Source organism: Larimichthys crocea, chromosome XX (assembly GCF_000972845.2).
Source record: "Larimichthys crocea isolate SSNF chromosome XX, L_crocea_2.0, whole genome shotgun sequence".
Taxonomy (NCBI): Eukaryota; Metazoa; Chordata; class Actinopteri; family Sciaenidae; genus Larimichthys; species Larimichthys crocea.
This window is the reverse complement of record NC_040030.1, coordinates 811,668-839,587: the sequence shown is the minus strand read 5'-3', so window position 1 is coordinate 839,587 and position 27,920 is coordinate 811,668. Positions and strand designations below refer to the sequence as shown.

Below are 27,920 nucleotides of genomic sequence, written 5' to 3'. Positions count from 1 at the left end.
AGAAAGCCGTTAGATCTTATGTCTTAATAATTAATAATCCTTCTAAAAGCTGACCCTGTTCAGCTACACACAGTTAAGAGGTTTATTCCTGTTCAGAAGGTTATTTATTGTTCATTCTGAACAGAACCGGTCCAAGAACCAGAGCTCATTCAGTAGAAAAGTGGTACTCCTGATCTGCACCTTTTTTGAACCATTTATTTTGCCTCCACTTCCTGTCTCATGTCACGTTATAGCTCATAACCAATCACGGATGTATGTGCGCACTTCGTGACCGCACGTGACAACGTCAGATCAGGCTGATTCAGAAACAAGATATTTTAGGAAATCGTATTTTAAATAACAACCAGTGTTATCTTAGTTTAATTTCATTAAAATTGTTGTAGATCGTTTGAAAAGTTTTCAAATAAGTTCATAAAAAAAAAAAAAAACATTTAAGAGATTCTACGACAGGTACCAAGTACCATGAGTGGTTTGAGAACCAATTCAAATTAGCTTGATTATCAACTATTACATTCACTAATTAATGCTTTCTTGGTTTATAAGTTGCATTGTAGTGTGATGTTTTCATAAACTTCATCACAAAATAACAGTTAACAAGATGCTAATTTATGTTACTATTCTTACAAATGCATTGGGTCCATAATTTCAATATATGTTTTAATTTAAATGACTTTAAAAGAGGCGGCATACATAAAATCAATTTAAGTGCTATAAACATCGGCTTTAATCATATCCTTAACTGTCACTGTTCCACAAAAAACATGCGAGCTATGAGCTTCTTTTTTATTTGTCACAATAAAAGTTAAACATGGAGAGCTTTTACATGAATATAAACACATCATATACTCTACATCAACAATAGTAGAGTTTTTCCTAATTCTTTTATTCCACAAATGGATTATAGTAAAACTCAAAGGGATGCCTCCTCCACACCGAGAGAGGGTGTGCATGGGTGGATTTCAGGTTCTTTCCTCTGCAAACATCTCTCATCTTGACCAGAGCTAGGGGCAGCAGCGAGCGGGCAAGCGAAGGAGCAGATGTGGGGATGTTACCATCAGTGGAGGAATTTCAAGAGCTGGTGACCATGCAGGTGGAAAGAACGTCCGAAATGAACAAATAAATAGGGTGGAAACAAGGGGGGGCTGTGGATGCAGATAACGGCAAGACGCGACGGCCATCAGTGTGATTTACAGTCCAGTCGGTGTTGGTGGTGTTGCTGGCGGATTAATAACCAGTCATAAAGAAGTGGGGGATTGTGTGTTGCAGGAGAGTAAAGGCGCTGATAGAGGAAGGAGGAGAGAGGAGGAGTGTGTAAAAGAGAGAGAGAGGAGTAGATAAAGCCAGAGCCAGGATCATGAGCATTGCATTGCCTTACGGCTCGCTGTCCGCTCGGCCGAGTCCCAGCAGACGAGTTTTGGACTGGGAACACGAGCAGCTGGCTGTGCGGCGACTGTCTTCTCCGCGGGGTCTCGACCTGCTTACTCCACCTCCTCTTCCTCGTCGACCCTCTGCAATCCCTGGCTACCTGCTGTCACCCTACCAAGAGCAGGAGGAGCAGCTCCACGAGCAGCAGCAGCGACTATCCTTGTCCATGTGCTCAGAGGCCTCCCTGGCTCCTCCTGCACCTCCACCTGTGGGCGCTGCCCCACCTTGCTGCCGCCCAGTGGGAGTCATGCACCTCTTGCGTCTGGGTCTTCTGGTTTTCAGCTGCCTCTTCTGGGCAGCCGGCTTGGCCATCTTCACCCTGGGTGTATGGGCACAGATTTCACTGGCAGACTACATGCTGCTGTCTGTGAATCGCTACCCTAACGCCCCGCTCATCCTTGTGTCCACAGGTGCTGCCGTCACCGCCTGGGGCTTCCTTGGTTGTCTGGGGGTGGCTGCAAACCTGCCCTGCGTACTTCGGGCTTACGGATTCTTTCAACTTGCTGCACTTGTTGGCGGTTTGGCAGCTGGACTTTCAGGTCTATTCTATCGTGAAGACATTGCCGGAGGATTTCGCAGTGGTTTACAGCGAGCGGTGGCCGGCTACACAGAGGATGAAGGCCGTGCGGATGCATTAGACAGCCTGCAGAGGGCCCTGGAGTGTTGCGGAGCCGAGGGTTGGCGTGACTGGCTCACTTCGGACTGGGCTATCCAGCATATGACCTTCCTACCCAACGAGAACGGCACTTCGGTGTCGCTGCCGGACAGCTGCTGCGTGCGGCGCAAGGGCTGCAAGAATCGACCTCTTCTGTCGGATGATAGTGAAGGAGTAGTGGCTGCAGGAATCCATCCACACGGCTGCTTCCGCAAAGTCTTCAGTTTGGTCAACGACAACGTCTTCCACATTGCCGCCACTGTGTTAGGATTGGCCTTCACCCAGATTGGAGGCATTGCCTTGGCTTGTCTGCTGGCCAACAAACTGGCACCAAGACAACATCGACGTGTGGTGGCACATTGATGGTCAATTTTAGAAATTAGAAAACCTACACCAAGGATTGACCAATTTGTAGATAATTAGGAGTGGGAATGAACTATGCCCTTAAAGTATATTAGAGTTGCAACTTGGGATGGGATTTTAGGTGGCGTCCAAGTCCCGTTAATTTTCTGCACAGACAGGCATTTGGAGGCCTTCCCAGGCTTGGATGGGCACGAAAACTCCAGATTAAAAATCAGCAAATGTTTTATGAGATATCACAAACTCCCATTGAGCAATTCAGTGAGAAATATCAAATTACAGAGTGAGCTGAACCTAAAGCTATAAGGCTTTGTAGAAAATATACGCATTTAGAGCCATCGACCCTATCAAACCAATGTAATTCAGAAATTAAGCTTAATTAATTAAACTGATGTTCATAACGCAAACCTGTAGTATTGTTACAGTATCCAAAAGGAACATAAAGGATATTGTGAAAAGAAATTGGGAATTTTGTGGTGAAAAAATACTTAATGAACCCACTTCGCAACTCTCTTACACTGACGGTGAAACCCCATCAGGCATGTCATGGCATGCGCTCTTTTGGTCCATACCAAAGTTTGGTTCAAACCCCACCACATGACTTCAAACCCTACCAAGCAACTTTAAACCCCACCAAATTCCACTGGGCATGGATGCATGGATGGCATGCTTTCCGTGTCCAACTGGAGCTAACCGCGACCATACTAGTTGACGTTTCAAACCCCACCTGAAGCGCCACGATCCGGTTCAGGAGCATCCCAGAAGCGCCTCTCCGCTCGACTCTTTGTCAGGAAAAACAAAACACTCCTGGTGGGGTTTGAAGTCGCGTGGACAACGTACTAAAACAGAATTGCAGCCGCAACGTGCTGGAGACGTGCCTGGTGAAGTTTCTGTTTGCCTGACTGCACAATTTTCGAAAATGCTTCTCTGATTCAGTATGGGAGATATCCTTACGCTAATGTTCCATCAATCTGAAACCTGCAAAGAGGAAGTCTGGCGTCACAAATTCGAGTTTGGGCAACAGAGTGAAAAATCTCAAAAAGTAGCTACATTGTATTACAATGAGACTTTGCACTAAGATTGTGCGGTATGATTTTGTTTCATAAATATCAGCATGGATTCATCATATAGAATGTATACAATTATCACATAATAAAAAAAAAACAATTATTTAGACTCTCTTACCTCCTTTAGTACACAGATCTGAATGCACAGGAATGTTCACCAGCAGTTTTTTCCACTTCAGATGATTTAGTCTGGCTGTGTTCAACAGATGTTCATATCCACATCATTGAGTTTTCCCATCACAAAGACTACACTGTGCTAGAATGGTGCTTTTGAAAAAAAAAGAGCTTAATAATCTTTGTGCTCTTTCTACATCTGACAGTATAGCTGTAGTGATTTAACTGTGTTGTAAGTGCTTTAGGTTCTTCCAGGTGTTTCTGTGTTGTTGGAGTTTGTATATCCCGAAGCACAAACCGTAACATTTGCTCGCGTACATTGCCACGATGTTGTACAAACCACTACTAGCATGGAACGAGAGTAAAAGTCTGATTTGAATTTCTAAAAGTCAAATTAACCTTATTATAAAGTTAAATATCTTTATTTGCTTTCTTGACGAGAGTTACACGAGTTCACTGAAACCACTTTCACAGTTGGTTAGCTTCGCCTAGCGCTGAGGCTAAGAGCAGAGGGAAACAGCTAGCCGGCTAATTGATACTAATTACGACTAGTCAGGATAAATGAAAAGTAAATTAGGTATAACATGTAGCTTTAGAGGTGTTGGTAGGTGTATTTGACCCCCATTAAATAGCCTGGCTAGATCTTTTCCCCCTGTTTAACTTACAGGCTTTTTGCTACGCTAAGCTAACAGTATGCTATGTAGCCAGTGTTGCTAAGCAACAATTTGGAAAAACAACTTTTTGTTTAAGTTTATTTATTATTTAAAGTTTTTTTGTTGTTTATTTTGCTGCTAAAATGAAATGTCAATAGAATATTTGCAATAGAGACACTGCTGTGCACATGTATGTTTACAAGTAGGCTACTATTAAATTAAATGAGTAACACATGAGGTTGTTTATAATATATAATATAACTGTAACCTTATAATTTATAATAATACAAACACATGAAGTCTCATTGAACAGATAGTCCGATCAGATTTGAGTGTTTCTCAAAGTAATCTAATACAAAGATATTTGTGATCACGTTTATTATTATTGGGTGTTTTATTATAGTGTTTTTTGGAATTTCTTGGTGTCTCCCTGAGGGTTTTTTTGTGTGTGTGTTTCTCAAAGTCCAAATTTATCTAGTCTATTCATGGAGACAATAACAATAAGCCTACCACAATCAACCCTGATGTAGCTTACAGACATGAGAGTGGTTTCGATCTTCTCGTCTAACTCCCAAAATTTCTAAAACTATTCTTTTGATGAATGTGAAAGTGTTTTGTTTTTTTCATGATTTACGATGTCTGATACAAATCCATTCGCCCTCATTCAGGATTGCTCTTGTAATTATAATGTGTAATATGATATATATGTACCCACATTCATTATTATGTATAATGTATTATAACAATCGCCAACGGTGCAAACAAGCATGACTGGAACTGTAAACTGTTATTAACAATAAACAAAAAAATCTTTGCCTCATTATAGGATATGAAATCGATTAGACGCTGGGAATTGGAACGTCAAGGTCTGCTGTCCTTGAATATATGAACGGTTATTGCATTCTTGTAATGTAATGTTGATGTGGTATCTCTGGTATCTAAACAACTTACAGCACATCTGTAATGTCTAATAAACATTCACTGGAATCTTGAAGAGCATTCTTGTCTTAGCATATATCCCTCATCGAGACAGGTGACATGTTTGAACCTCCTGTCTGCATTTTAAAGACCCCAGAAACAGCTCTGAGTATTTTATGAGAAAGGTCTTACTGGAAGTCTGCCAGAGTGTTAAATCCTCCGTGGTCAATCCTCACTAGCCAAGCAATTGTGAATTATGGCGAACTGAACGACATCTCATTTCCACCACCTGAGACGAGTGTGATTATATCTGACCTTGAAGGGGGGAGACAGCAGATACAGACACACTGCTGAGTGTGATTAAACACAACAGCCTGACCCAGCATTGATTATTTCATGTAGCAGAAAATCATGAATTACGTCCTCCTGCTTAAATTAGGTCGTGTGAAGTGGATTTTCATAATTTAACTCAAAGTTTAAAACCTACATGTATCAACGTTTAGACACAGAGGCTTTAGGCGGTGGCCTCTAAACAATGACTACCATTTTCATGACCTAATTATGGTATTGATTAACCTACATTATGCTCCATGATGCTTTCTGTCTAATTACACTGTCCTTGTTTAAACTAGTTTGCCTGAGGTTGCTACATCCTCACCAGCAGATTCATCACACAAATGATGAGCAACACCTTAAGTTAAGGGGAAATTACCAGGGACATTTTACTTATGATACCTTTGAAAACTATTTTGGGTGCTTTAATGTGCACTATTTATGACTTCCAGAAAAAATAGTCACCAGAAGAACACAAAAGGTTCAAATTACAGCCACTGTTGGATTTCCACAGCCCCATAAACATCCCTTAAAGATGAGGAGATAACTTAATTTGGGATATCAAACATTACAACAGTTGTAATTAAGGTTTTTACATCTATATTAACCCTACATTACTTCATAACATGCTTGATTTACCACGATAACTGTCATTTGAAGTCCTTCTGGTATTCTTTTTTTTTCCAATTGCTATATAGGAAATCAGTGCACTTTTTTCTTAAAACATCAGATCAGGAAAACATACAGTAAAAATACAGTTTGAGACTACAAATACGTTAAATACATCACACCCACTTAACTTGCACCAATACATGGTAGAATACAAGTAAAATAAAATATTTCCTCACATTGTTTAAAATATCCTTTCAGGTAAAGCCTACATTTCCATCTTTAATGATATTTATATTTGGTTTCCAGAGCTTGCCCTTAGCAATATAAGTCAGTCTTTTCAGACCAAAACAATCGGAAAGCTCTCAATGATGGTGCATCAATACTCTTCTGACATATGGGAGAAGCCCTCCTGGCTTGTGGGAGTCCAAATTCCAGAAGTTTAGTCTGTTTTAAATGTCTGTTTAAAGTCCTTTGGATATATTCCAAGCACACAGAGTTTGGCATTTATTAAACAAACATTTTATAAAATCCTCCCAGTAGTTTTGGACATTTTAGACATTCCCAAAATAAAACAGAGTTCCAATCTTTAAATATATAATAAATCCTTTTATATAAATTAATATAACTTGTTACAGTTTATATTTTTTCATAAAGTCTACATCAGTGTACATCCAATGATGTTTAACAGTGTATTTTAACTTAACTTCACAGATTTTTCAAGCGGCTCAAATAAATATAGCTTCAGGCCTATTTTAGACAAATGGGTGTGTCTATCAAATCCTGCCTCCTGAATCTGATAACACACATTAATAGAGATCCTATTATTTATTTTTTGGCTGGCAGCACTTGAGGAATTCCTGAATCCACCCTGTACTGTCTGGATAAAAGGCTTAGACACTGGGAATGTAGCTTGGACATGTCTAATTTTGCCATGTAAGTTTAACCATTTTTTATGTTGTTTGGAGAGGATGGGAAGAAAATTATCCAAATGATGTTGTGAAGAATGTAAAGCAGCCTCCAAAAATGTGTTTTGGAGCTAAAGTAGACCTTTATCTTTACTCTCCGCCTCTTTAAGTCTGCCCTACATCTGACTCCTTTGGATCCTTTGCAGTTTGCACAGCGGTCTGTACTCTGCCCCGGAGTTTCTCTGGCGATTCTCACCACCGCTGCTCACCACTCGCTGCGTAAAAGTCGCCGCAGTGCGCATGGAAATGTAGTTCGTTTGCGCACAAACAAACAAAAAAAAATTAAAATGGACTTAAAATCCGAACTCCTCAAGTCCATCTGGTACGCTTTCACATCGCTGGACGTCGAGAAGTGTGGGAAAGTGTCCAAATCGCAGTTAAAGGTAAGCATGTAGTCATTTTTAAGATCAGGAAACTGTGACCGAGGGGCGTCCACTGGACAGCAGGCTTTAACAGCGCTGCCCTTTCCTTTAATTTATATTTTTATGGCTGAAATCAACCCAAAACGCACCAGCATGCTTGTCTTTATGTGAAATATTAAGCTGTGAAATGTTAATCAGTGTTGTAATCTGAGGAATAGCTGGCACACAAACGCCCAAAGCTCACACACAAGTCCAAATATTTGAAGAAGCTTAAAGACAGTGACGTGTAACCTGCTTAGATTGGAGGCAAGGGAGTGAGTGTGAGCCCAGTTTCAACCTTTTCCTGTGACCCAGTGTCATGATTAGTGACAGGGTCCAAAACACAACAAGACAAACAAAGAAAGGTAGTGGTAGTGGTAGTGAAGATCATATTTTGCAATCTTTCCCCTTCGGTGAGTGTCATTTCTGTCCAGTTCCTACATGTCTGACTGAGGAAAGAAGTATCCAGGGAAATAGCAGAAAGCTGTCCTGACACGTTCAGTGACTGACTGTCTGTGCATGTGTGTGTGTTTATGGATGTGTGAAGAAATAGTGCTCTGAAGAAACCTTTAAACAGTGTGTCGACCTTTATGCATTTAAAATGACATAATACCTTTATGTTACCTCTTTAGGTGCTTTCCCACAACCTTTACACAGTGCTGAATATCCCACACGACCCTGTTGCTCTGGAAGAGCACTTCCAGGATGATGATGACGGACCGGTGTCTAATCATGGCTACATGCCCTACCTCAACAAATATATACTGGATAAGGTAATGTTGAAATGACTGCCTCAGTGGCAGATTTTTAGTTTTCTAGGTGTGTATTTATTTTTTTCAGAATTTACTTTATGATATTGATGCACAAACATCAGTTTTATTTCCAGAAAACAAGTTAACTGTTCAAAACTTTGGTTTTAAATCAGCTTTTGGTGTTTAATTTTATATCCTGGACTATGTTGAAAGTGTATCGTGCTTTAGTTTTTCGTCTTAGAGCATCTTGGGGGTTCATTAATGCAAAGATTTTCTTAATATTGTGAGTTTAACATACATGAGCAGCAGACAAACTTTTAATAAATGGGTTATAAGCATGGGTGGCACAGACAGGGCAGGGTAGTCAGATAAGAGAAGGAAACAGTGATTTATCATTATGTCTATAATAACTGTTGAGGTTTTTAATTTAAGGTTTAATGGAAGTTTTCATCTTTTCAGGTCAAAGAGGGGATGTTTGACAAAGAGAAGTTTGACGACCTGTGCTGGATGATGACGAGGAAGAAGAACTTCAAGGGGGTACCACAAGACTCGCTGCTATCTGAAAGAGACTGTTTCAAGCTCTTCTGTTTATTCAACCTCCTGTCTGAGGACCGCTACCCGCTGGTGATGATACCAGAGGAGGTAAAATATGTTGAAGATAGGGGAATTTAACATTGGACGAGAGTGAATTTTAAGGATTTCAATGAGATCTGATTGACTAGGAGTTACCTACATTTTATTTGATTATATTTTTTACATATCTGGGCTTAAAATGCAAACATTTTGACACCGTACAGCAAGAGAAAAGGGTCGTATTTTGCTAAAAAAAAAAAAAGCGATAAGTGCAAATATTCCTAGATAAATAGAGTAACAAATGACACGGGGACTCACAGACAGTTTAGATGATTCACTGCCTAATTGTTAGAAATATGCTCCACATAAACGCAGCATGTGTCCCAACAAAGTCAAACTGTTGGTTGCAGAAAAAAAAAAGCAAGTGCAAGTAAGTAAGTTAATGAGTCTCTTCCTTCCTGCGCTTCCTCCATAATGCTTTTGGTTTCCTGTAGACAGAGACCAGAATAAACTGCTTTTGTGCTATCAGCACAGTAGCTTTCCTCCCTAACGGCATATGTTGCAGAACTACACGGATGCAATATGTAAGCAGCGAATATCAGCAGCCACGATCGAGCTCTGCGGTTCATCATCAATATCTGTTTCTGTGGTCTTACGCGTTTATAATATTTAAATGCTTTTAGGTCGAGTATCTCCTCAAGAAGATCTCCACAGCGATGAGCCAGGAGTGGGATGGGAAGCCTTTGGAGGACTTAATAACCCAGGATGCCACAGGGCGGGAGGAGAACATGTCTGTATGGAGCTTCCTGGAGCACATGGTTTCAGGCCGGCTGCTGAGGGTCACCAGCGCCGAGGCTTTCAGTCTGGCTTTGGATGAGGTCTTTTTGGAGATGTATCACAACGTCCTGAAGAGGGTGAGTTTCTGTTTTGTTTGTTGTCGTTTCTGTCTTTCTCTTTTCTTAATTTCTGCCTGTTTTTTTTTTTTTAAGGGTTACATGTGGAAAAAGGGGCACGTACGTAGGAACTGGACCGAGCGCTGGTTTGTCCTGAAGCCCTCCTTCATAGCTTACTACATCAGCGAGGACTTAAAAGACAAGAGAGGGGAGATCCAGCTGGATAAGAGCTGTGTCATAGAGGTGGGTGAGGAAATTTATTTATGTGAACACTGCAGGTTCAATTATATTGTTTACAAGAAAACTAACTAAATGAAATGTGTTATATTTTCTGCTTCAGCCTATTCCGGACCGGGAGGGGAAGCGCTGCTTGTTCTGTGTAAAAACACACAATAAAACCTACGAGATGAGCGCGTCAGACCAGAGACAGAAGGTGGAGTGGACTCAAGGTGTGTTGGTGTGTAGAAGTATCAGTGTACGGAGTCAGAAACTACATTTTTCACTGCCGTGACTCAAGTTTTTGGCGGTTGCTAAGCAACCAGCAGAGAATTATGTTACTTACTGTAACATAATTCTAACTTCCTGTAAAACTTGTTGTTTGTACAGGTTAAACAAACAATATATTAATTGTGGATTAGTGAGATTTAGACGTGCTGGTAGGAGGATTTTGTTACTGTTAGGCTACCAGCCATTTTTTTCTTGAATGATGGTTGTTGGTGGTGGATGCCAGTCGTGGCATATTTTGTTGTGAACTTAATATGTGTCCGACGATGTTCAAACCGAGCGGCAACCTCTGTGTCCGTGTAAGAGAAGCCAGTGTGGAAGTGCCAAAAACTGCAGTTCCTCAAACGTCCACTCGAGGCTGGCTCCAGAAGTGAGTCAGTCTCCATAAGTCCCCATGTTCAAATGTCCAACTTCACAGCAGAAATAAACATGTTTACAGCCTGGTACAAAAAACAGTTTTGGTCTCTATAGCTAATTTCCCCGTTCATGACAACTGTACTGAGGGTGAATTTATATACAACTCACCTGTTCACATTATATTAAGGCATAATTAAGAGCATGGCCACTTTTATTGACACAGGATTAGCCAGTAGGCAGTAGAAACTGGAGTGGCATCCAGCGCCACAGATTTTAACCTTAATTTAAGATATGAAACAGAAAACAGCATAAATCTTCAGATTTAAAGCTCATTAAAATGTAAAGAAAGAAATGCTAGATGCTATGTACTGGTAATATATTTTCCTGGGAACTTAATATGTTTCCAACAATGTTCAATGTCGTTTTATTCAAAGAAACAGTGCATTTCCGATTTGCATCTCGTTGCTATAACTTATGGGTTATTACGGGATATGCTGGACACATGAGAGAGGGAGGAAGGAAGTCAGCGTGACTAAGCATAACGTGGAAAAGTTTTAGACACAACATCATCTGTGCACATAATCTGCCTGACTCATCAGGTAGATTTTGGTTAACAATGAAAGACGGCAACGCCCATGATCTCACGCTACTTCATGATGTCATCAAACTACATTTTTTAAATCTTTTTTTTTTATGATCTATAATGTGTGTCTGTTACCTCTCAAGCTATTCAAACAGCCCTCCGCCTCCAGAGTGAGGCCAAGTCGTCCCTTCACCAAGAACTCAAACTGAAGAGACGTTTCCAGCGCGAACACAGCCACCGCGAGCGCAGCCGGAGCGCCCACAGCAGCTGCGGCAGCTGCGGCAGCAGCCAATCGGACGACTCCAGTCTCCAAGAGACGGAGAGGTCGGAGAAAGAGAAAGACAGACAGGATCAAGAGATAGAAAGCATCATACAGGTAAGAGTGGGAGGAATCAGGTGAGACTGATTAATGGTGATGTAAAGTCAGTGTTGAACTTCATCTGCGTCTCGCAGCATGCACGTGAATTAGAAACCAAGCGAAGAGAGGCGGAGGAAAGGGAGAGGAGGAAACAGAGGGAGGTGCAGATGGAGCTGGAGAGACAGCTGAAAGAGGCCGAGACGGTAAGAGAAAGTTTTCCAGATGACATCCTTTATTTACAGTTCGCTGAAATGGGATTTAGAGTCCATCTCATTGACTTTGATCTCTGAAAACAGCACGGAAAAAATTGGCATTATAAAAATTCAGACTTTAACCTTTAGTGAAGGAGAAATGGTAACGACATTCCTGGAAAAGGTGATTCAGGAATAGGTCAGTTCTTTCCACGCAAATGGTGTGTGTATATATGTGTGTATATGTGTGTGTGTGTGTGTGTGTTCTCCCAGCTGAGAGACAGCATGAAGGCACAGATGCAGGAGAAGGCGAGGGAGGCTGAGCAACAGAAGAAGAGGATCCAGGAGTTGGAGCTGACACAGCACAAACTGGAGGCTGCTCTCAACATGGAGATCCAGGCTCGGCAAGAGGAGGAGAGGGCCAGACAGGAGCTGGAGAGGTAACAAACTCTAAACCAGAAGTTTTTAATTAAATATATATCTACAGATATTGAACACGGGGAAAATATCTGTATATGAACAGATAGAGGAGAGTATAATTGAGAACCATGATGGGACATAATGAGCCATAGTCATATAAAACAAATTATTAAAATCCTGTTACATTTTACTGTCTTGTATTTCTATTTTGGGGATTATCTTGCAGGTTTTTGGAACTACAGTTCCCATAATGCTTTGGGGGGGGGGTAACCAAGAAATATAATATTGCCAAAAAAGTTGGCACACATGAACGTACCGACTGCTGTCACTGGATAACTTTGATACTGAAGAAAGAAGTCAAAATAAGCTTTTTTCTCTATGATTTTAAGTGAAATTATGAGTGTGTGTTTGTGATGGACATCGTCCATGTGACAGCACAAGAAAGTGCAAGTCACACTAAATCTAGAAATATGCGTATCAAGTCTGTGTGTTAATGTATTAGTGAGTTCAAACTGCGTAAGAAGAAGAAGCTTAACAGACTGTTATAAAAAATAGCATTCAAACTGTTAATACGACTGCAAACATAAAACAATCGGCACACAGTCTTCTCTTTCTTCTCCTCTCCAGGGTACTGCAGGACGAAGAAGAAAAGAAGAAGCAGTTCCAGCTGCTCCAGGAGCAGCAGAACCTCTGCAGCGATACACAGGAGGCCTCAGATGGCAGTACAGACGGTGACGCACCTTCAGCTCTTCACTCGGCCTCTCAGGAGCTCCAGGACCTGCAGGCGTCTCGCCAGAGGAGCCACCAGCGCCTGGAGGTGAGAAAAAGACGTCTGTGTTTGGATTGCCTCAGTGTGCAGCATGTTTAATACCATAAAAAATCTATTTGTTTGATTTTCTAGGAGGTACAAGAGAAGCTGAGGAATGCCAGTCAACACGTACGGCACTGGAACGTGCAGCTGAACCGCCTGATGACACCCGTAACTCCTGGAGGTCGGTATACTCGTCATCTGGTCTGTTTGGGGCTGATTAAATGTTTGTTACTTGAACCATGGTGGAACTTTATATTGAATTTGATTGAAAACTTGTAACACTAGATGTTCCCCAACAAACTAACAAACAAATATATATTATACATATCTAAAGGTGTATTGTTAATGTTTCTTTTGCAGACCGTTTGGAGCATCGTCTGTCATCAAAACAGCTCTGTCCCAAAAAGGAAGGAGCGCTGGCCAGTAACGAGTTCATCTCTAAATATAAGACAAGAGCCAATCAGATACGAGAGGACGACGAGGGACTGGAGGAGCAGATGGAGGCCACCAACCTGTCGGACGGGTCGAATGAATCACAGGGAAAACCCAATGGACAAATGTGACGCTGATGGTTAGAGAATCAGGTTCAGAGATGATAAAATATTGTATTTGTTCCAGACCAGAGAGGAAGGTGGAAGAAGAAAAGTAATTTACAATACAAAAAGGGCTGTATTATATTTATATGTTGAAATGAGACGGAGAGCGAGGATGACGAGCACAATGTGATGCGGAAATGAAAACATGTTTGATCAACAGAGATTTACAGTTTTGTACAATAAAGTTTATTGGTGAATAATTAACATCATGCATACGCTGTCTATTCTTTATACTGTCAGTGGACTCAACCAGAGGTGGAATGTAACTAAGTATTGCATATTTGAGGTACTTGCACTTGTACTTGAGTCTTTTCATGCTTTTTTTGCTTCTACTCCACTACATTTGTACTTTTTCCTTCACTGAATTTATCTGACACAAATTTGCTTTACAAATTTTGCACGCAAAACATATGAAGTGCTTAAAAAATAATGATTTGTTATAAATTAAGCTACCCAATGGTTTATACAAGCACAGTTGAAATGATTAGTCGATTAATTGGTTAGTTGATTGACAGAAATAGATTTCTATGTGAAAACATTTCATTGTTTCAGCTGAAATGAGATACATAAGATTTTCTGCTTTTTCCTTCTAATTATTTTAATTATTTAAATTTATTACAAATAACTGTGTTACATGTTTGCATGTATTGGTTAGTCAAAACAAGCACTGTGACTGCATTTCACAGTATTATTTATTCATACAAACCAATCAATTACTTGATGGAAATAGCCATGAGTTAGTCAAAATATTGTGACCTGAGGATGGCGCTGCAGCTGGACAGAACCGTTCTGATCCCAGCTTTTCTTGCAGTTCATAGGTTCAAAAATATGTGCTTTTAATTTGGTTTAATGTATATAAGCTACTCATATATATATATATATAGGTCAAACCAATTGCCTTCTGGTCCAGAATATCATCTATAATGAAAATGCAATGTGGTTTCTCACCATTAAAAGACATTGTCCATCTTGTTTTTAAGATATTAAATATTTTTCTTGCTGCTTTCTAAAATAAAATACAATTTATTTATTGTATTTTATTTATTTACATCCTGCACCTGATGCTGAGGTAAGAAAGGGAGCTGATTGTTTAAAGGACGTTAATTATTCCTTCATAAATAATTAAATTTGTGATATTAGGCGCGTTACTTCACTTCCAGTGGTTTGTGCGCGCTCCCGCGGCACAACACCGGAACCAAAACAAAGCCATTTGACCCAAAATGGCGGCTCCCTGTCGTGTGTCATGCGGGACAGTTGCAGGCTGACAAAGTTAAATAATTATTAATCAGTTTAGAGTTTAATCGCAGAGAGATGGGCCTGTGAAGTCACGTCATGTTGGTGTCCAGCAGAGGTCCGGTCCGGTCTCTGCTCTCTCTCAGCCGGAGACTGAGCACCAGCCAGCCCGGCTCCCCCGATGCAAGCCGCCACCCTTCACCCGAAACCCACGCTCCTCTCCCGGACAGCGATGTGAAGCAGCAGGGGAGAGGAACCAGAAAAGACCCCAGCGACTGCTCCGTCCTCCTGTTTCCCGGCCAGGGCAGCCAGTTCGTGGGGATGGGTAGAGGACTTTTGAAGTACCCCAACGTTAAAGAGATGTTCGCGGTCGCTCACAAGATCCTCGGGTACGACCTCCTGTCTCTGTGCCTGCAGGGACCCGAGGAGGAGCTGAGGAAGACGGTGCACTGTCAGCCGGCGGTGTTCGTCACCTCGCTGGCTGCGGTGGAGAGGCTGAACCAGGAAAACCCCAAGGTGAGGTGTCAGTGTTTGAAGATCAGTGGCTGTTCCAGTCAATTAAAACATATTCTATTCATGCAAATAAGAAAGGCAGTGATTTTATTGTTTCTTACTTGCAGCCATAAAGATCTTTAATTCCCATTGAGGAATATTTCCAGTGTGTTCTTTCCACGACCAGAAGATGTGAGCATGGTCTGCCAAGACAGACCCACGCTCCCTGCAGCACATCATGGACTTATTTTAATTATTTTAAAAAAGTACCAACATATAATGATAAGATACGATTTTATTGATGTCACACTGGGGGAAATTCACTTGTTACAGCAGGCTCACGGTATACAAATACAAATGGCAAGCCACAAAAGTCATCAAATGATATTCAATTGAATCAGATTTCATTGATTTATTTGATTATGCATAACATGATTTAGTTGATTTGTTACATTTGAGTTTCTTGACTCAGCTGAGGTAAATTTGAGATTTAAACCAGATCTGTTAAACATATGTTAAAAGAAGTGGTTGTGGATCACTGTAAAATAAAACTTTAAACTTTAAAATACAACTTAAAATGTTCGGAAATATAAAAAAAATCAATGTGTACAAATGTCAAGCCACAAAAGTCATTAAATTATGTTCAATTTAATCAGATTTTCTTGGTTTGTTTGAGTTTTAGACTGGTGGGCGGCTCGGATATTTTGTTTGTGTCGTGTAATAATAAATAGGGGCTCCTATTTATTATCTATTACTGAATATTTTCACTTATTTTAGACTTAAAAGCCTTTATAATCAATCAGTGCTTGCTTTTTAACTACAGATAAATGTAGTAGCACATTAATCTTTTGAAATCTAATGCAGTTGAAGTATAAAGTGGCATTCAATGGTAAAACGTTCTTCAGTAAATGTACTATCAGAGGCAAAGACGTGCAAAAAGGCCGCGTAAAAGTTGTCCAAGCGACAGCCCATGTACCCTCTTTGGCTGAGCTGCCCCTCTGGAGTCTAAGAAAAATTTAATTTTTGCTGTTGTGGCTGCATAAATATGTGTTAAATTGCCATATCGTTCAAACTTTTAACACATTATGACGTATTTGCATCAGGTTATAGCACCAGCCTCTCAAAATGTCTGCGAACGTCCCCGATCAGAGGAAGTTTCTTATGTAGTTCAAGCAAAATCTTTTTAAGGGATTTGCGTGACCCTCTTTCACTGTCCAGGCTCAAACTTAGCACTATCTTACTAGAACAAGTGTGTGTGCTCATGTTTTTTTTCACACTTCTGCCTGCAGGCCATTGAGACGTGTGTTGCTGCTGCAGGTTTCAGCGTTGGAGAGTTTGCTGCCCTGGTTTTTTCTGGTGCCATGAGCTACGCAGAAGGTAAAACATGACTGCGCGTGACGAAGATATTACTCGCTTAAAGCATCGTCGTTTCATGTTCATCTGTGTCTTCTAGCTCTGTTTGCGGTGAAGGTACGAGCAGAGGCCATGCAGAAAGCGTCAGAGCTGGTTCCTAGTGGGATGCTGTCGGTCATCGGTAGACCGCAGGCCCAGTATAAACACGCATGTGTGCAGGCTAAAGAGTACTGCAAGAGCCAGGGCATCGAGGAGCCGGTCTGCTCTGTGGCCAGTTATCTGTTCCCTGACGGCAGGGTCATTGCAGGGCACCGAAAGGTATGAAGTATGAGCAGCCTTGTCATTTAATATTACAGTGATATAAGTCTGCTCTGGACTCCTCTTGTCATATCTGTGTTGTCTTTCCAGGCTCTGGATTTCCTCCAGCAGAACTCGAGGCATCTCCATTTCATCAGGGCCACACCTCTCCCGGTCAGCGGCGCTTTCCACACTGAGCTGATGGAGTCGGCTACTGAACCCCTCAGAGAGGTGCTCAGACAGGTGGAGGTCAGTCCTAACTCCCCACCCAGTAAATGCATGTTTTAATATGACGATTTCTATGTTTATTAGTCATTTCTTACATTTTGATGTGCTTGGAAATGTAAGCACTTGTCATCTAACACCTCTCTTTTCTCCCCCGCTCAGGTCCGTCGTCCCGAGATCAACGTGTACTCCAATGTGGACGGCAAGCGCTACATGAACGAGAGCCACGTGCGCAGGCAGCTGGTGAAGCAGCTGGTGTCGCCCGTGAAGTGGGAGCAAGCTCTCCACGAGATCTACGAGAGGACGCAGGGCAAGAAGTTCCCTCACACCTACGAGGTCGGCCCGGGGAAGCAGCTCGGATCCATGCTTCAAAAGTGTAACAGGAAGGCCTTCACAAATTATGCTCACGTGGAAGTCACCACTTCCGAAGACTGACGACGTGGACGCGACCAGGAAACCTGTTTAAACCTGCAAGCTCCTGTGGTTGCTTCTCATGGTCTTTGTTTGTGTATTATTATGTAATTAAATAAATGTTTTTTAATGAATGAGACTGCAAAATGTGATTTTAAAGTTTATTTGCATCACATGAAAAAGCACTTTCGAATCTGAAACAGAAAGTCCAGCTCCCTTCATTTTATATTAAGCCAGGCTACATATCATTTGTAAAAATTTTGGCCTCTTAAACCAGCAAGAAAAGTAATCTGGATACAAAAGACTGCAGGCCAGCAACAGTCCAGTCACGGGAAACTTTTTTTTTTTTTTTAATACATCTGCGAACCAACGTGTCACTGCTACAAAATGTTGGCCAACACTGTAAAAACCCATTTAAACAACAATTTCCACAATCCCTGACAAATTTTAGTGTATGTTTTTTTTTTTCCTGTCTTCCCATCACATCAAGTTCAATACCGCTCATGAAAAAAAAAGTATAAAAAGAGAAGTTAAAAGTAAACAGCAGAAACAAATCAGTTAGAAATAATTGTCATTCGTTTGCAAACGTTTGTTTTAAAATATACGGTTGACCGGAAAGACCTGCTCATGGCCCCTCTTTATTATTAGGCTTTCCATTCCATCCACAGTGCACCGAAAATGCTCACTGCAGTCACCAGTGCGATAGTCAGCAGCGCTCCTCTGGTCCAGCCAGCGCAGGTTACTGGTTTAAAAGTAGACACCTGTTAAATGAAATGAAAGAAATCAGGACTGTAAATTTCACAATTTTTGTTGCAACAATTTTCAAAAAAAGGAAGATAGGGATTTTTATCTGTGTCTCAACTTTAACATTTTGAGCACGCATGTGGGACTAATTACTGTGTTGGTCATCAGGACAACTGTGTAATGATAAAATATGCAGATCCTTTAGCGCTGATAGGCCTTTTAACTGATAATGAGACAAGTTATCACTTCTACAGCTGGAGTTCTTATAAGATTCATGCGTGCAGTTCTTATAAGGACAATCAATAATTCGTACCTTGAGAATTCGGAGTGCTAAACCTTTCCAAAAATAAAAGAGAAAGTTTTAGGGACTGGATTAAACTTATTTATATAATAAAGACCATTTTGTAGTGGTGCCTGGCATAAGGGACAGCAACTGCAACAGTAACTCAGAGGAGCAGGTTTGAAAAGGGTCATTTAAGACTGTGAGAAAGTAAAATAAGTTCTATTATATATCCATATATATAATACCACAAGTGAGAACAAGTGTTACCCAGGCTGCCCAGGCGTCTGCTCTCAGGATCCCCTGCCCAGGCCCAGTGCTCGCAATCCAGGCCTTCATTGCTGCAGACAGGCCCTGGAAGCCCCATAACTGATTGTGGATATCCCTGGAAGAGAACAACACTGGGTTACAACAGAAAGTCACATGAAAGCTGCAGAGATAGATGTTTTTTTGTTGTGATTTTATACCGATAGATGGTCCTGGTCAATGCCTGAGCGGGTCTCAGCATGTGAAGAGGAGTTGGTAACCAGTTCGGCCGTCTGCTGCCCCATTCGTGGTCCAGCTGGTCTCCAATTACAGCCAACTGGCGCCCAATGGCCCTTGCAGTCCTGTCCGTGACCCTGTAGGAGCAACAGACGTGACTGTGTATTATATTCATCACGTGTAAAAAAACAGAAACAGAACAACAGGAACATAATCCTATAATACCTAAATGATTCCTCAAACAAAAGCTTTTTCAGATACTGTTTGTTTTTGGTACAAATGTTCCCACATGTTGTGCCGCCTGAGGCACAGTCTGTTGTTATTGTGATTGTACCTGAAGTTCACATCGAACAGGGTGCCAGGGTCCACCTCACCAGGTCCAGCCTGGAGGGCCACCGCACGGCTCGGCTGTCTTGTTTGTTCCACCATGTCGTTGTCTGCAAAGAGAGATTATGCAAATTATTCATATTAGTCCACGTAGGAGGACCTATTAGCCACACAGGGCCAGATAATGGCTCCATGGTTTGAGTGTGTTTGTGTGCTTCACTCCTAACGTCCATACACGGGCTGTGTAAACACTGGGTCATGTGACCAGGATAGGTGGTGGCTGTGTTACCAGGTTGATAAAACAGGCTCTCCTGGGTTTGAAGAGGTGACATCATCTGTTGGATTAAGTCCAACGGTTGTAGCACAGTTTCTATTGCACGCTGCATCAAAAGTGCGGTAAGTCCCTCCACCCACCCACCTCCTCATCCCGTGGACCTGCCTGTGTTTACAACTGGCTTATGCAAGAAACCGTACATCTAATTTACTTTTATGACTGAGTTTCTGTTGTGCCCAAACAAACAGGTTTGTTCCCTCCTACGTGCACCTGTCCTCAGACCAGTTCCTGTTGTGCCTGCACTCATGGCGCCTCAATGCAAATGCTCCATTTCCATAACTCAAATCAACCAACTGCCTTTAAAGCCTTCACCACACCACTGTCCCTGAAAAATACACTTTAAAAAAGTCGTAAATATTATAAATGCATAGTCTTTAAATGTGTTTGTTTACAAATCATGAGTTAATCTACTATTATGTATAAAGAAGTGTGTAATTGTATTTATTTATCTTTACATTTTTACATTGTTTTTGCTAATTTACCAACAAAATATGGCCTAAATATGGGAACTCTGTTGAAATAATCATAGCCTAGGCTCCAAAATAATACAGAGAGGACGGTATTTTGAGTATTAATCATGTAATAGTCGATAGTCCTGTGCCATATTGTCACAACAAAGAGATGAAGTCATCCTTCTCACCCAAAGCAAACAAAGGTCGTTGTGAAGATCACACTCATAAAGCCCGCAGACATGAATTCAGTTCATTATATCATCAGATTAACTGTTAAATTGTGTCATGTTGGAAGAATATCATGTTAAATATTAATCCAGTATAAAAGCTCATCCTCCTCAGACAAACAGGTGCATGCAACAATAATAAAAAAAAAAATAAAACTTACCTTTTGTATAGATTAAAGTAGACGCCGCCCTGTAATACATATAAAGACATTATAGTTTAAATGTTTTGGAAATGATAAAATAAAGAAATATTCGTAAGGTGTTTTCCTCTACTTACAGCAGCGTCCTTTAATCTTGTTGCTCTCAGGTAACTGCCACAAATGTGATTGGCCACGCCTTTACCTGCTGCTGCCGAGGCTGACCATCAGGAGGCGACAGGCTCCTCAGACACGTTTGGAAAAACACAACAGAAGAAGCAAACCATGGTTTGATTTTTATTTGCTCACTCTAAAAAACAGATGATGACTTTATGAAACACACTTTAATATTTCTAAAGGAAAACTTTGTTTCAGTCTAAACAATAATAATTATATTTTGTTATTATATTGTACCTGCCATATGTTTTGTTGTACAGCTGCTGCTCTGTACTTGGATATGCTGATTTTTGTCTGATATTAAATTAAATTAATTGTATTTTATATATTCCCATAAATTTATAAATTACTTTTTTGCCTATTAATATATTTTATTATGTTTTTTACTTATATTCTATTTTATCTGTCTGTTTTTTTACGTTTTAATGTGCTTTATTTTAATTTATTAACGAGGAGCAATTTGATTCATGAAATTATATATATATAGAAAGAGAGGACACAGAATGTGAACAATATTGTTGTTATTTTTGCATTTTGTGTTGTTTTAAATTATTACTGGTATACTCTCGTACTTAATAATTTGTAATAAATTATTAACAGAATCTATTACAAATAGATAATATTATGTAACGTTTTTACATTGTTAATCCAATAACACATTCTCTACACCTTAGATTTCAAAACATTTCTTGGAAAACCACCAAAATATAGCACTGTTTGCTGTTTATATTACCTTTATCTGTATATCTTTATCTTTTTTCTTCAAAATCAGAATCAGAATCAGAAATACTTTAATAATCCTAGGGTGAAATTAGTTTTGTTACAATACTCCAGGTATACAAACGAACAAAAGCAGTATATAAAAGATCAAATTTATTATATAATCATAATAGTGACATAATATAATATGAATGAATAATATATAAATATAAAGTGTGTCTTGTTGTATTATCCAAAATGTTTCAAACTTACTTTTCAGTATATTTTAAATAAGTAAACAATAAAATGTGTATTTAATATATTTATTTATTTTAACAGTCCAACACTGACCCCTGCTGGTGCGCCGTGGTAATGACATCCTGCAATGACGTCACCGCGTCCTCCGTTGCTAGGTTATTCTCCGGAAGGACCAAGCCCTTAACGACGACGTTTTTTTTTTTTTATGCTCTTGCGATATTTTTATTTAAAAATCTCAGCTAAATTAATAATCAAGCCGCATATTGAGGTTATCACACGTTTATGTTATAACGTTTAAAGACTTTTATTGTGAAGGGTCGGCTGTTTCGTCACTGTCTCCAGCTTCACGACGCCTGGATCGATACATTTTAGCTCGTTAGCACCAAAAACAGCAGCGTTTTAAAGTCGTTGGCTCGGAGTTATAGCAGCTATGCTGATAAATAAACCGCCTTTTCCTGCTCGGAGTTTAAAATAGCGACAGTCTGCTGAGATTGCATCACTGAGTCGGTGATGTCCGCCCAGCCTCTGCAGCAGTGCACGGAGGATCCAGCTAACTGAGCCTGCCCGGCTAGCTGATGCTGATGACTGGCTGTTTCCTCACATTGATTTGCAGGTAAAGGGACCAGCTTTTGCATGCATTTTCTTTATCATTGCATGCTTTTAAAAATATATATATACCTGTTGTTTTGTGCTCCACCCTGCAGTGGGAGGCACCATGGCCGGTAAGGTGAAGTGGGTGACAGATATTGAGAAATCAGTGCTCATCAACAACTTTGAGAAGAGGGAATGGATCCCAGTGTCCGAGAACGAGGACTGGAATTTCTACTGGTAGGTTTTTCCATCAATACTACACTGTACTGTGCAGGCAGCATGCTGTGTATAGGCAGTAATGCAAGGAGTATTCATATACCACAGTGTAATAATACTCCATACATGCTGCTCAGTCTCAGGGTTGGGTCTCAAGATGCATCTGTTGTATCATCAGCTACACAGATCTCTATTCATTTTGTTTTTTGCATGTTTCATGTTCAACAATGAAATGTGTTGGACAAGAGGAACCAGTCAGCTCAGCATTAAGAGCACTAAACAGTCTAACAGTCTAAAATAGGTAAAAAAAAGAATAATACAAGATAAAAATATACTAAAATAGAAGATGGCAAATATGTATGTCACGGCTAGAACTATGGCTTGAAACCAAGCGCACGACTCGGGAGACAAAGTGTGAAATAAACAAATCTTTTATTATGAAAGTACGACAGAAAATCACTCACTGGGAGGAAAACGCTATATAATCTGAAAAAAACAAAAAACACTCAAGAGAGGGAAAACTCACTAACAAAATCGAGGATGAAGATAACAAACGAAAAACCACTCGAGCAAGGGAAAAATCTATAAAGAACAAAGTAGGAAGAAAATATACAAAAACCTGACAAGACGCGGATCTAAAGTAGCAAAGAACTTGACTTGGACGAGGAGCTGGTTCACAGGACAAGACAAAGGGCAGGACGCAGACAGTATATACAGATGGTTATGGGGAACAAGTGGGAATAATCAGGGCGGGGAGGACAATCAGACAGGTGGGAAACACACAAGGGGAAGGGGCTAAGTTATTTGAAACAAGAGGATGGGAAGATTTCAAAATAAAACAGGGAACCACAAGACAACCTAAACATAACCAGCTTTCTTAGTCATGACATCGTAGGGTTTAATGATCCCACACTGGGGAAATTCACTCGTTCACAGCAGCTTGTGTACATAAGGTCGATCAGAAATTACTTATAAATAAGAAATGTATAGAAAAAAAGTCTGTTGCTGAAGGAGCTGTTTAAGGCCTCCACAGTCGGATGCAGGAGGTGAGAGGAGTTCTTCATGATTGCTTGATGAACCACTGTGGAGTCTAGGGGGCAGTCCAGGACAGAGCTGTGCCTCGCCAAACATATTGGAAACTGCTGGCTTAATCTTTAAAATGTATTTTATTATGAATCTGAAAAGTAACTAAGCTGTCATATAAACATAGAGGAGTAAACACTATAATATATGCCTCTGAAATTCAGAGCACCAGAAGTATAAAATAGGAGCATAAAATGGAAATATTCTGAAGTAAAAGCACCTAACCTACTTTTCACACAGTCACTGTCGACTGCCACTGTCACTGCAAACACAGTCCATGTCGAACCTACTTGTGTCAATTAATGAGTAATAATCACATCGCCAAGTTTATTTCTGGACGCCAGCCTCCTTAGATGACCATGATGCAGGTTTTATTTGTACCCGCATGTAGGATGAGCATCCAGACCATCAGAAATGTGTTCAGCGTGGACACCGGCTACCGCCTGTCAGATGACCAGATGGTTAACCACTTCCCAAACCACTACGAGCTGACCAGGAAGGACCTGATGATCAAGAACATCAAACGCTACCGCAAGGAGCTGGAGAAGGAAGGCAACCCACTGGCAGAGAAGGACGAGAACGGGAAATACATTTATTTAGGTGTCTATAAGAGTGTAGAAATGCTCGCATACTCACAGAACATGGAGAGGCTGCTGCTCTGAATACGTGTTACTAATTGCTCTATCCTTTGTGCAGATTTCGTCCCTGTGACGTTCATGCTACCCGCCGACTATAATCTCTTTGTGGAGGAGTACCGCAAGAACCCGTCCAGCACTTGGATTATGAAGCCCTGCGGGAAGGCTCAGGGCAAAGGCATCTTCCTCATCAACAAACTGTCCCAGATCAAGAAGTGGTCCAGAGACAGCCGCACCTCCACGTGAGTTAACAAAGACAACAAAGACAGTAGGCGCGTCACAATTCCTCAAATCCACAAATTGAGGTCATGATTAGATTCGATCTGAAGATCTCTTCTCAGCACTGTCCTTGTTAGACTATCAAGTCTTAATTTAGAGGGCCGCACGTTCAAAATTATGTGAATAAATCTTAATACGAAAACAAAAGCCTTACAACAACAGCTCACAGTCAAAAGCCATGAATGAATTGTTGATTTGGTCATATTTTGGTTAGAGGTTTGTGCTTTTTCTGACGTTTGGCTTCTTCTTTTTCACCTCCAGGTTTGTAGCAGCATCCAGTGGCAAAGAGGCCTATGTCATCTCCCTGTACATCGACAACCCTCTGCTGATAGGAGGGAAGAAGTTTGACCTGCGTCTCTACGTTCTCGTCACCACATATCGCCCTCTGAAATGCTACATGTAAGCCCTGAACGTACATCTTAATGTTTTATAGTAGGACATATGAAAAACTAGCACCGTGATTTGACCGAGCTCTGTCTGCGGTTTGGTCCTCAGGTACAAGCTCGGCTTCTGCAGGTTCTGCACGGTCAAATACACACCCAGCACCAGTGAACTGGACAACATGTTTGTTCACCTCACTAATGTGGCCATCCAAAAACACGGGGTAAGTCTGTATCTTGTCTAGTATGGCTAGTACTACAGATTGTTTTTAGAACATAGTGTTTCAAATCAGCTTTTAGTCTCAGTATGTGAATTATATGTTAATTATTATATGTTTATTATAAGTTATATTGGATATGAAAGGGGTATTCCACCAATTCAGTTGTGCACTGTCATGTGACGATCATATATGAAACTGGTGGAGTGCCTCTTTAAATCAATTTCGATTTCACAAAATTACAAATAACTTCCGCTGACTACATCCAAAGACATTCAATTCCAGGCAGTGTTAATTCAGACGAGACGAAATATGTTCGTCAACGAGCCTTTTTCCCTTGACTAAGACGAGACGATACAATGTTCTAAAAACGCTGAGGAAAAATGAGGCCAATGTGCGTTTCTTCTTTTTTTCGTCTGCCTATATAAGAAAAAAAGCAACATCCAGTCCTGCTGTCATGTGTTTGGCCAGCATTTCTTTACTGTAGCAACGTCACGGCCACACGTTTGAGATCCTCTTGCTGCTCTCGCACGTGGGCCTGAAAACAAACAGCATGCAGGAGAAACACGCCGTACGGACAGCGCAATCATGCTCTGAAGGAAAAAGAGACTGGACTGTGTTTCCGTTATTTAGAAGCAGAAAAAAGTCACAATGCCTAAAAAATGAAATCAAGTGCATATATTGTTGTGTATTGAAAACAGCAAGACACTTGCAGCAAGTTGCATTGAAGATGAATTCATTCAATTCATCACATCAAGACTTTAATCATATGTTAGCTGTGGAAACACAAGTGAACTGGAATTAATAAACAAAAAAATATTCCTGAAATAAATAGAAAAAGACTAAAATGTTTTGACTAAAATTTTGAGACTTTAGTCGACTAAAATATGACTAAAAAAATGATTTGTGAAATAAGGACTAGACTAAGATGAACTTTGACACAAAACAAGACTAAATCGAAAAATGGGTGACAAAATGAACACTGATTCCAGGTCTCCACGTTACTCTCCAAGCTGATCTGTACATCAAACCAAGAATTTCAGTATCTAGTTAGACGTGTACCTTTAATGCAGGATGACTACAACCACGTCCATGGAGGCAAGTGGACGGTCAGTAACCTCCGTTGTGTACCTAGAGAGCACCAGAGGGAAGGAGGTGACCAGCCGACTGTTTGACCAGATCCACTGGATCGTGGTGCAGTCACTGAGGCCGTGGCTGTAAGGGGACAATCTTTTTCTTTCATTTTAGTCCCACAGGTCAAAACTGTAACACTTTAGGAAGTTTTGACCCAATTAGGCACTCATAAATAAGTTCTGTGTTACCCACTCAAGCTGTGATCGATTTTAGCCCCTCCTCCAGCCCTTCGATAGCTCAGTTGGAGAGCGGAGGACTGTAGTGGAAGTACAGGCATCCTTAGGTCGCTGGTTCAATCCGGCTCGAAGGAGTGACTTTAAATGTGTGTAGTCAAACATGTTGTTCAACAACTGTGACAGTTAAGTCTGAAGTGGGTTGTGATGCTGCGTCACCAACCTGAAGAAGTTTACTTTATTCATCGTTCTCAACGCCAGCCCGACATTCCCCTACATAAAGTGTTCTCTGTGTGTAGGTCAGGCTCCTCATAGCTCAGTTGGTAGAGCGGAGGACTGTAGTGGGCCAGGATCCTTAGGTCGCTGGTTCAAATCCGGCCGAAGAGTCTTTTAACTGTCAAAATACGTACAAGAGCGCGAATACCTAGAAAATGTTACCGACTGTAAACAGTCAAGACCCTTTGTACACTTATGAAATATGCTGTAACTAATTAACTAGCCCAACATACTTATGTTGGTCTTTGACAGACCACATTTCCAGATTTCGTAGTCGTTGTGTCGTGCGGGAGTCATGCCTTGTTCTTATAAGACATCTGTCATATATACTCTGTTATACTTTATGATATCATTTTTTTGGGCACTTCTGAGCAGCAGAAACACATTACACCATGACCTTTTTAAGTTGATATCCCGAAGTTTGTAGCAAACAGTGCTTATACCCATCTACACATATACATTATTATTATAAATTAAAAATTATACAACATTACTCATTCTGTTCAGTCTTTTACGGATTAAAGCTTAAGTCCTAAAACCACGATATAGAATACTCTATCCCATCAAAGTTTTACTTGAGTAAAAGTACAGAAGTTTTATGAGCAAAATATACTCTACTCAGTACGGTATTGAAGTTTCAGAGTGTATATTTCAATATGAATTCTGCAGCATTCAGTCTTGCATACGTCGTGTTTTTTAGACGCTGCTTGATGAAACTTTATTCGTTGGAGAAAAAAGTAATTTCCCCCTGAGCTCACTTGTAGGGCTGCAGCCACACGTCGGTGTGTAGTTGTTGTTTTAGTGCCAGGCCTTTAGCGATTCCAGCAGACTATCACTTAAAACTCCAGCTGTTAAACATCTGGATGTTTGAACTCTTTCGTTACACCCAGCTGGATGCACGCTTCCCTTTTCTTCTATAAGTGATGTGACTCACTTCCCCTCTCGCTCCATCGACACACAGGTCACTCTGCGTGCTGATACGTGTCCATATTTTTGCTCGATAAGTCACTAATAGCTTCCCTGCTGAATCATTCTCAGCTGCAAAAGACTTCCCAGCGTATCACAATCAGGCACAATGTGGGTCAGTCCTCTTTCTAATCTCCTCTCTCTCTCTCTCTTCTCCAAGCCTGTGATGAACAACGACAAGCACTGTTTCGAGTGTTATGGGTATGACATCAAATCGATGACAAGCTCAAGCCATGGCTTATTGAGGTGAGTGGAAAAAAAACAGAGTTTAACCAGAGGGACACTCCTACAAACTCACA

The 27,920-nt window shown here is 40.7% G+C and overlaps 3 protein-coding genes and 2 non-coding genes across 6 annotated transcripts in view; all 5 read left to right on the top strand.

Annotated features, from left to right (window-relative positions):
- The first annotated feature begins 6,949 nt into the window (after positions 1–6,949).
- On the top strand, positions 6,950–13,745 carry def6c (DEF6 guanine nucleotide exchange factor c). Of its 2 annotated transcripts, XM_019275226.2 has the most exons (13): positions 6,950–7,070; positions 7,249–7,485; positions 8,136–8,276; positions 8,715–8,897; positions 9,512–9,742; positions 9,818–9,964; positions 10,062–10,170; positions 11,309–11,541; positions 11,619–11,726; positions 11,988–12,154; positions 12,762–12,951; positions 13,036–13,126; positions 13,306–13,745. In XM_019275226.2, exons 2-13 carry the CDS (start codon positions 7,390–7,392, stop codon positions 13,506–13,508), a joined length of 1,899 nt encoding a protein of 632 aa, XP_019130771.2. In that variant the 5' UTR covers positions 6,950–7,070; positions 7,249–7,389; the 3' UTR covers positions 13,509–13,745. The 2 variants fall into 2 exon arrangements, with proteins under 2 accessions (XP_019130771.2, XP_019130769.2); XM_019275224.2 differs by having other exon boundaries at positions 6,970–7,485.
- A 967-nt stretch (positions 13,746–14,712) lies between these two features.
- mcat (malonyl CoA:ACP acyltransferase (mitochondrial)) lies at positions 14,713–17,686 on the top strand. Its single transcript, XM_019275227.2, has 5 exons — positions 14,713–15,290; positions 16,556–16,643; positions 16,720–16,937; positions 17,028–17,165; positions 17,304–17,686. The coding sequence occupies exons 1-5, from the start codon at positions 14,874–14,876 to the stop codon at positions 17,574–17,576; spliced, it is 1,134 nt and encodes a 377-aa protein (XP_019130772.2). The 5' UTR covers positions 14,713–14,873; the 3' UTR covers positions 17,577–17,686.
- Positions 17,687–21,825: 4,139 nt separating this feature from the next.
- The window catches only part of ttll1 (tubulin tyrosine ligase-like family, member 1), a 15,070-nt gene continuing 8,975 nt past the window's right edge, over positions 21,826–27,920 (top strand). The window contains exons 1-6 of the mRNA XM_010740659.3: positions 21,826–22,283; positions 22,375–22,498; positions 23,952–24,160; positions 24,257–24,437; positions 24,736–24,873; positions 24,970–25,078. Of these exons, the coding sequence (XP_010738961.1) occupies positions 22,386–22,498; positions 23,952–24,160; positions 24,257–24,437; positions 24,736–24,873; positions 24,970–25,078 (750 nt within the window). The 5' untranslated portion in view covers positions 21,826–22,283; positions 22,375–22,385. The remainder of the gene's footprint in view (positions 22,284–22,374; positions 22,499–23,951; positions 24,161–24,256; positions 24,438–24,735; positions 24,874–24,969; positions 25,079–27,920) is intronic.
- Positions 26,433–26,516, top strand: trnay-gua (transfer RNA tyrosine (anticodon GUA)). Its single transcript is given in 2 exon segments — positions 26,433–26,468; positions 26,482–26,516. It is a non-coding gene; the product is annotated as a tRNA-Tyr (tRNA).
- Positions 26,685–26,766, top strand: trnay-gua (transfer RNA tyrosine (anticodon GUA)). Its single transcript is given in 2 exon segments — positions 26,685–26,721; positions 26,731–26,766. It is a non-coding gene; the product is annotated as a tRNA-Tyr (tRNA).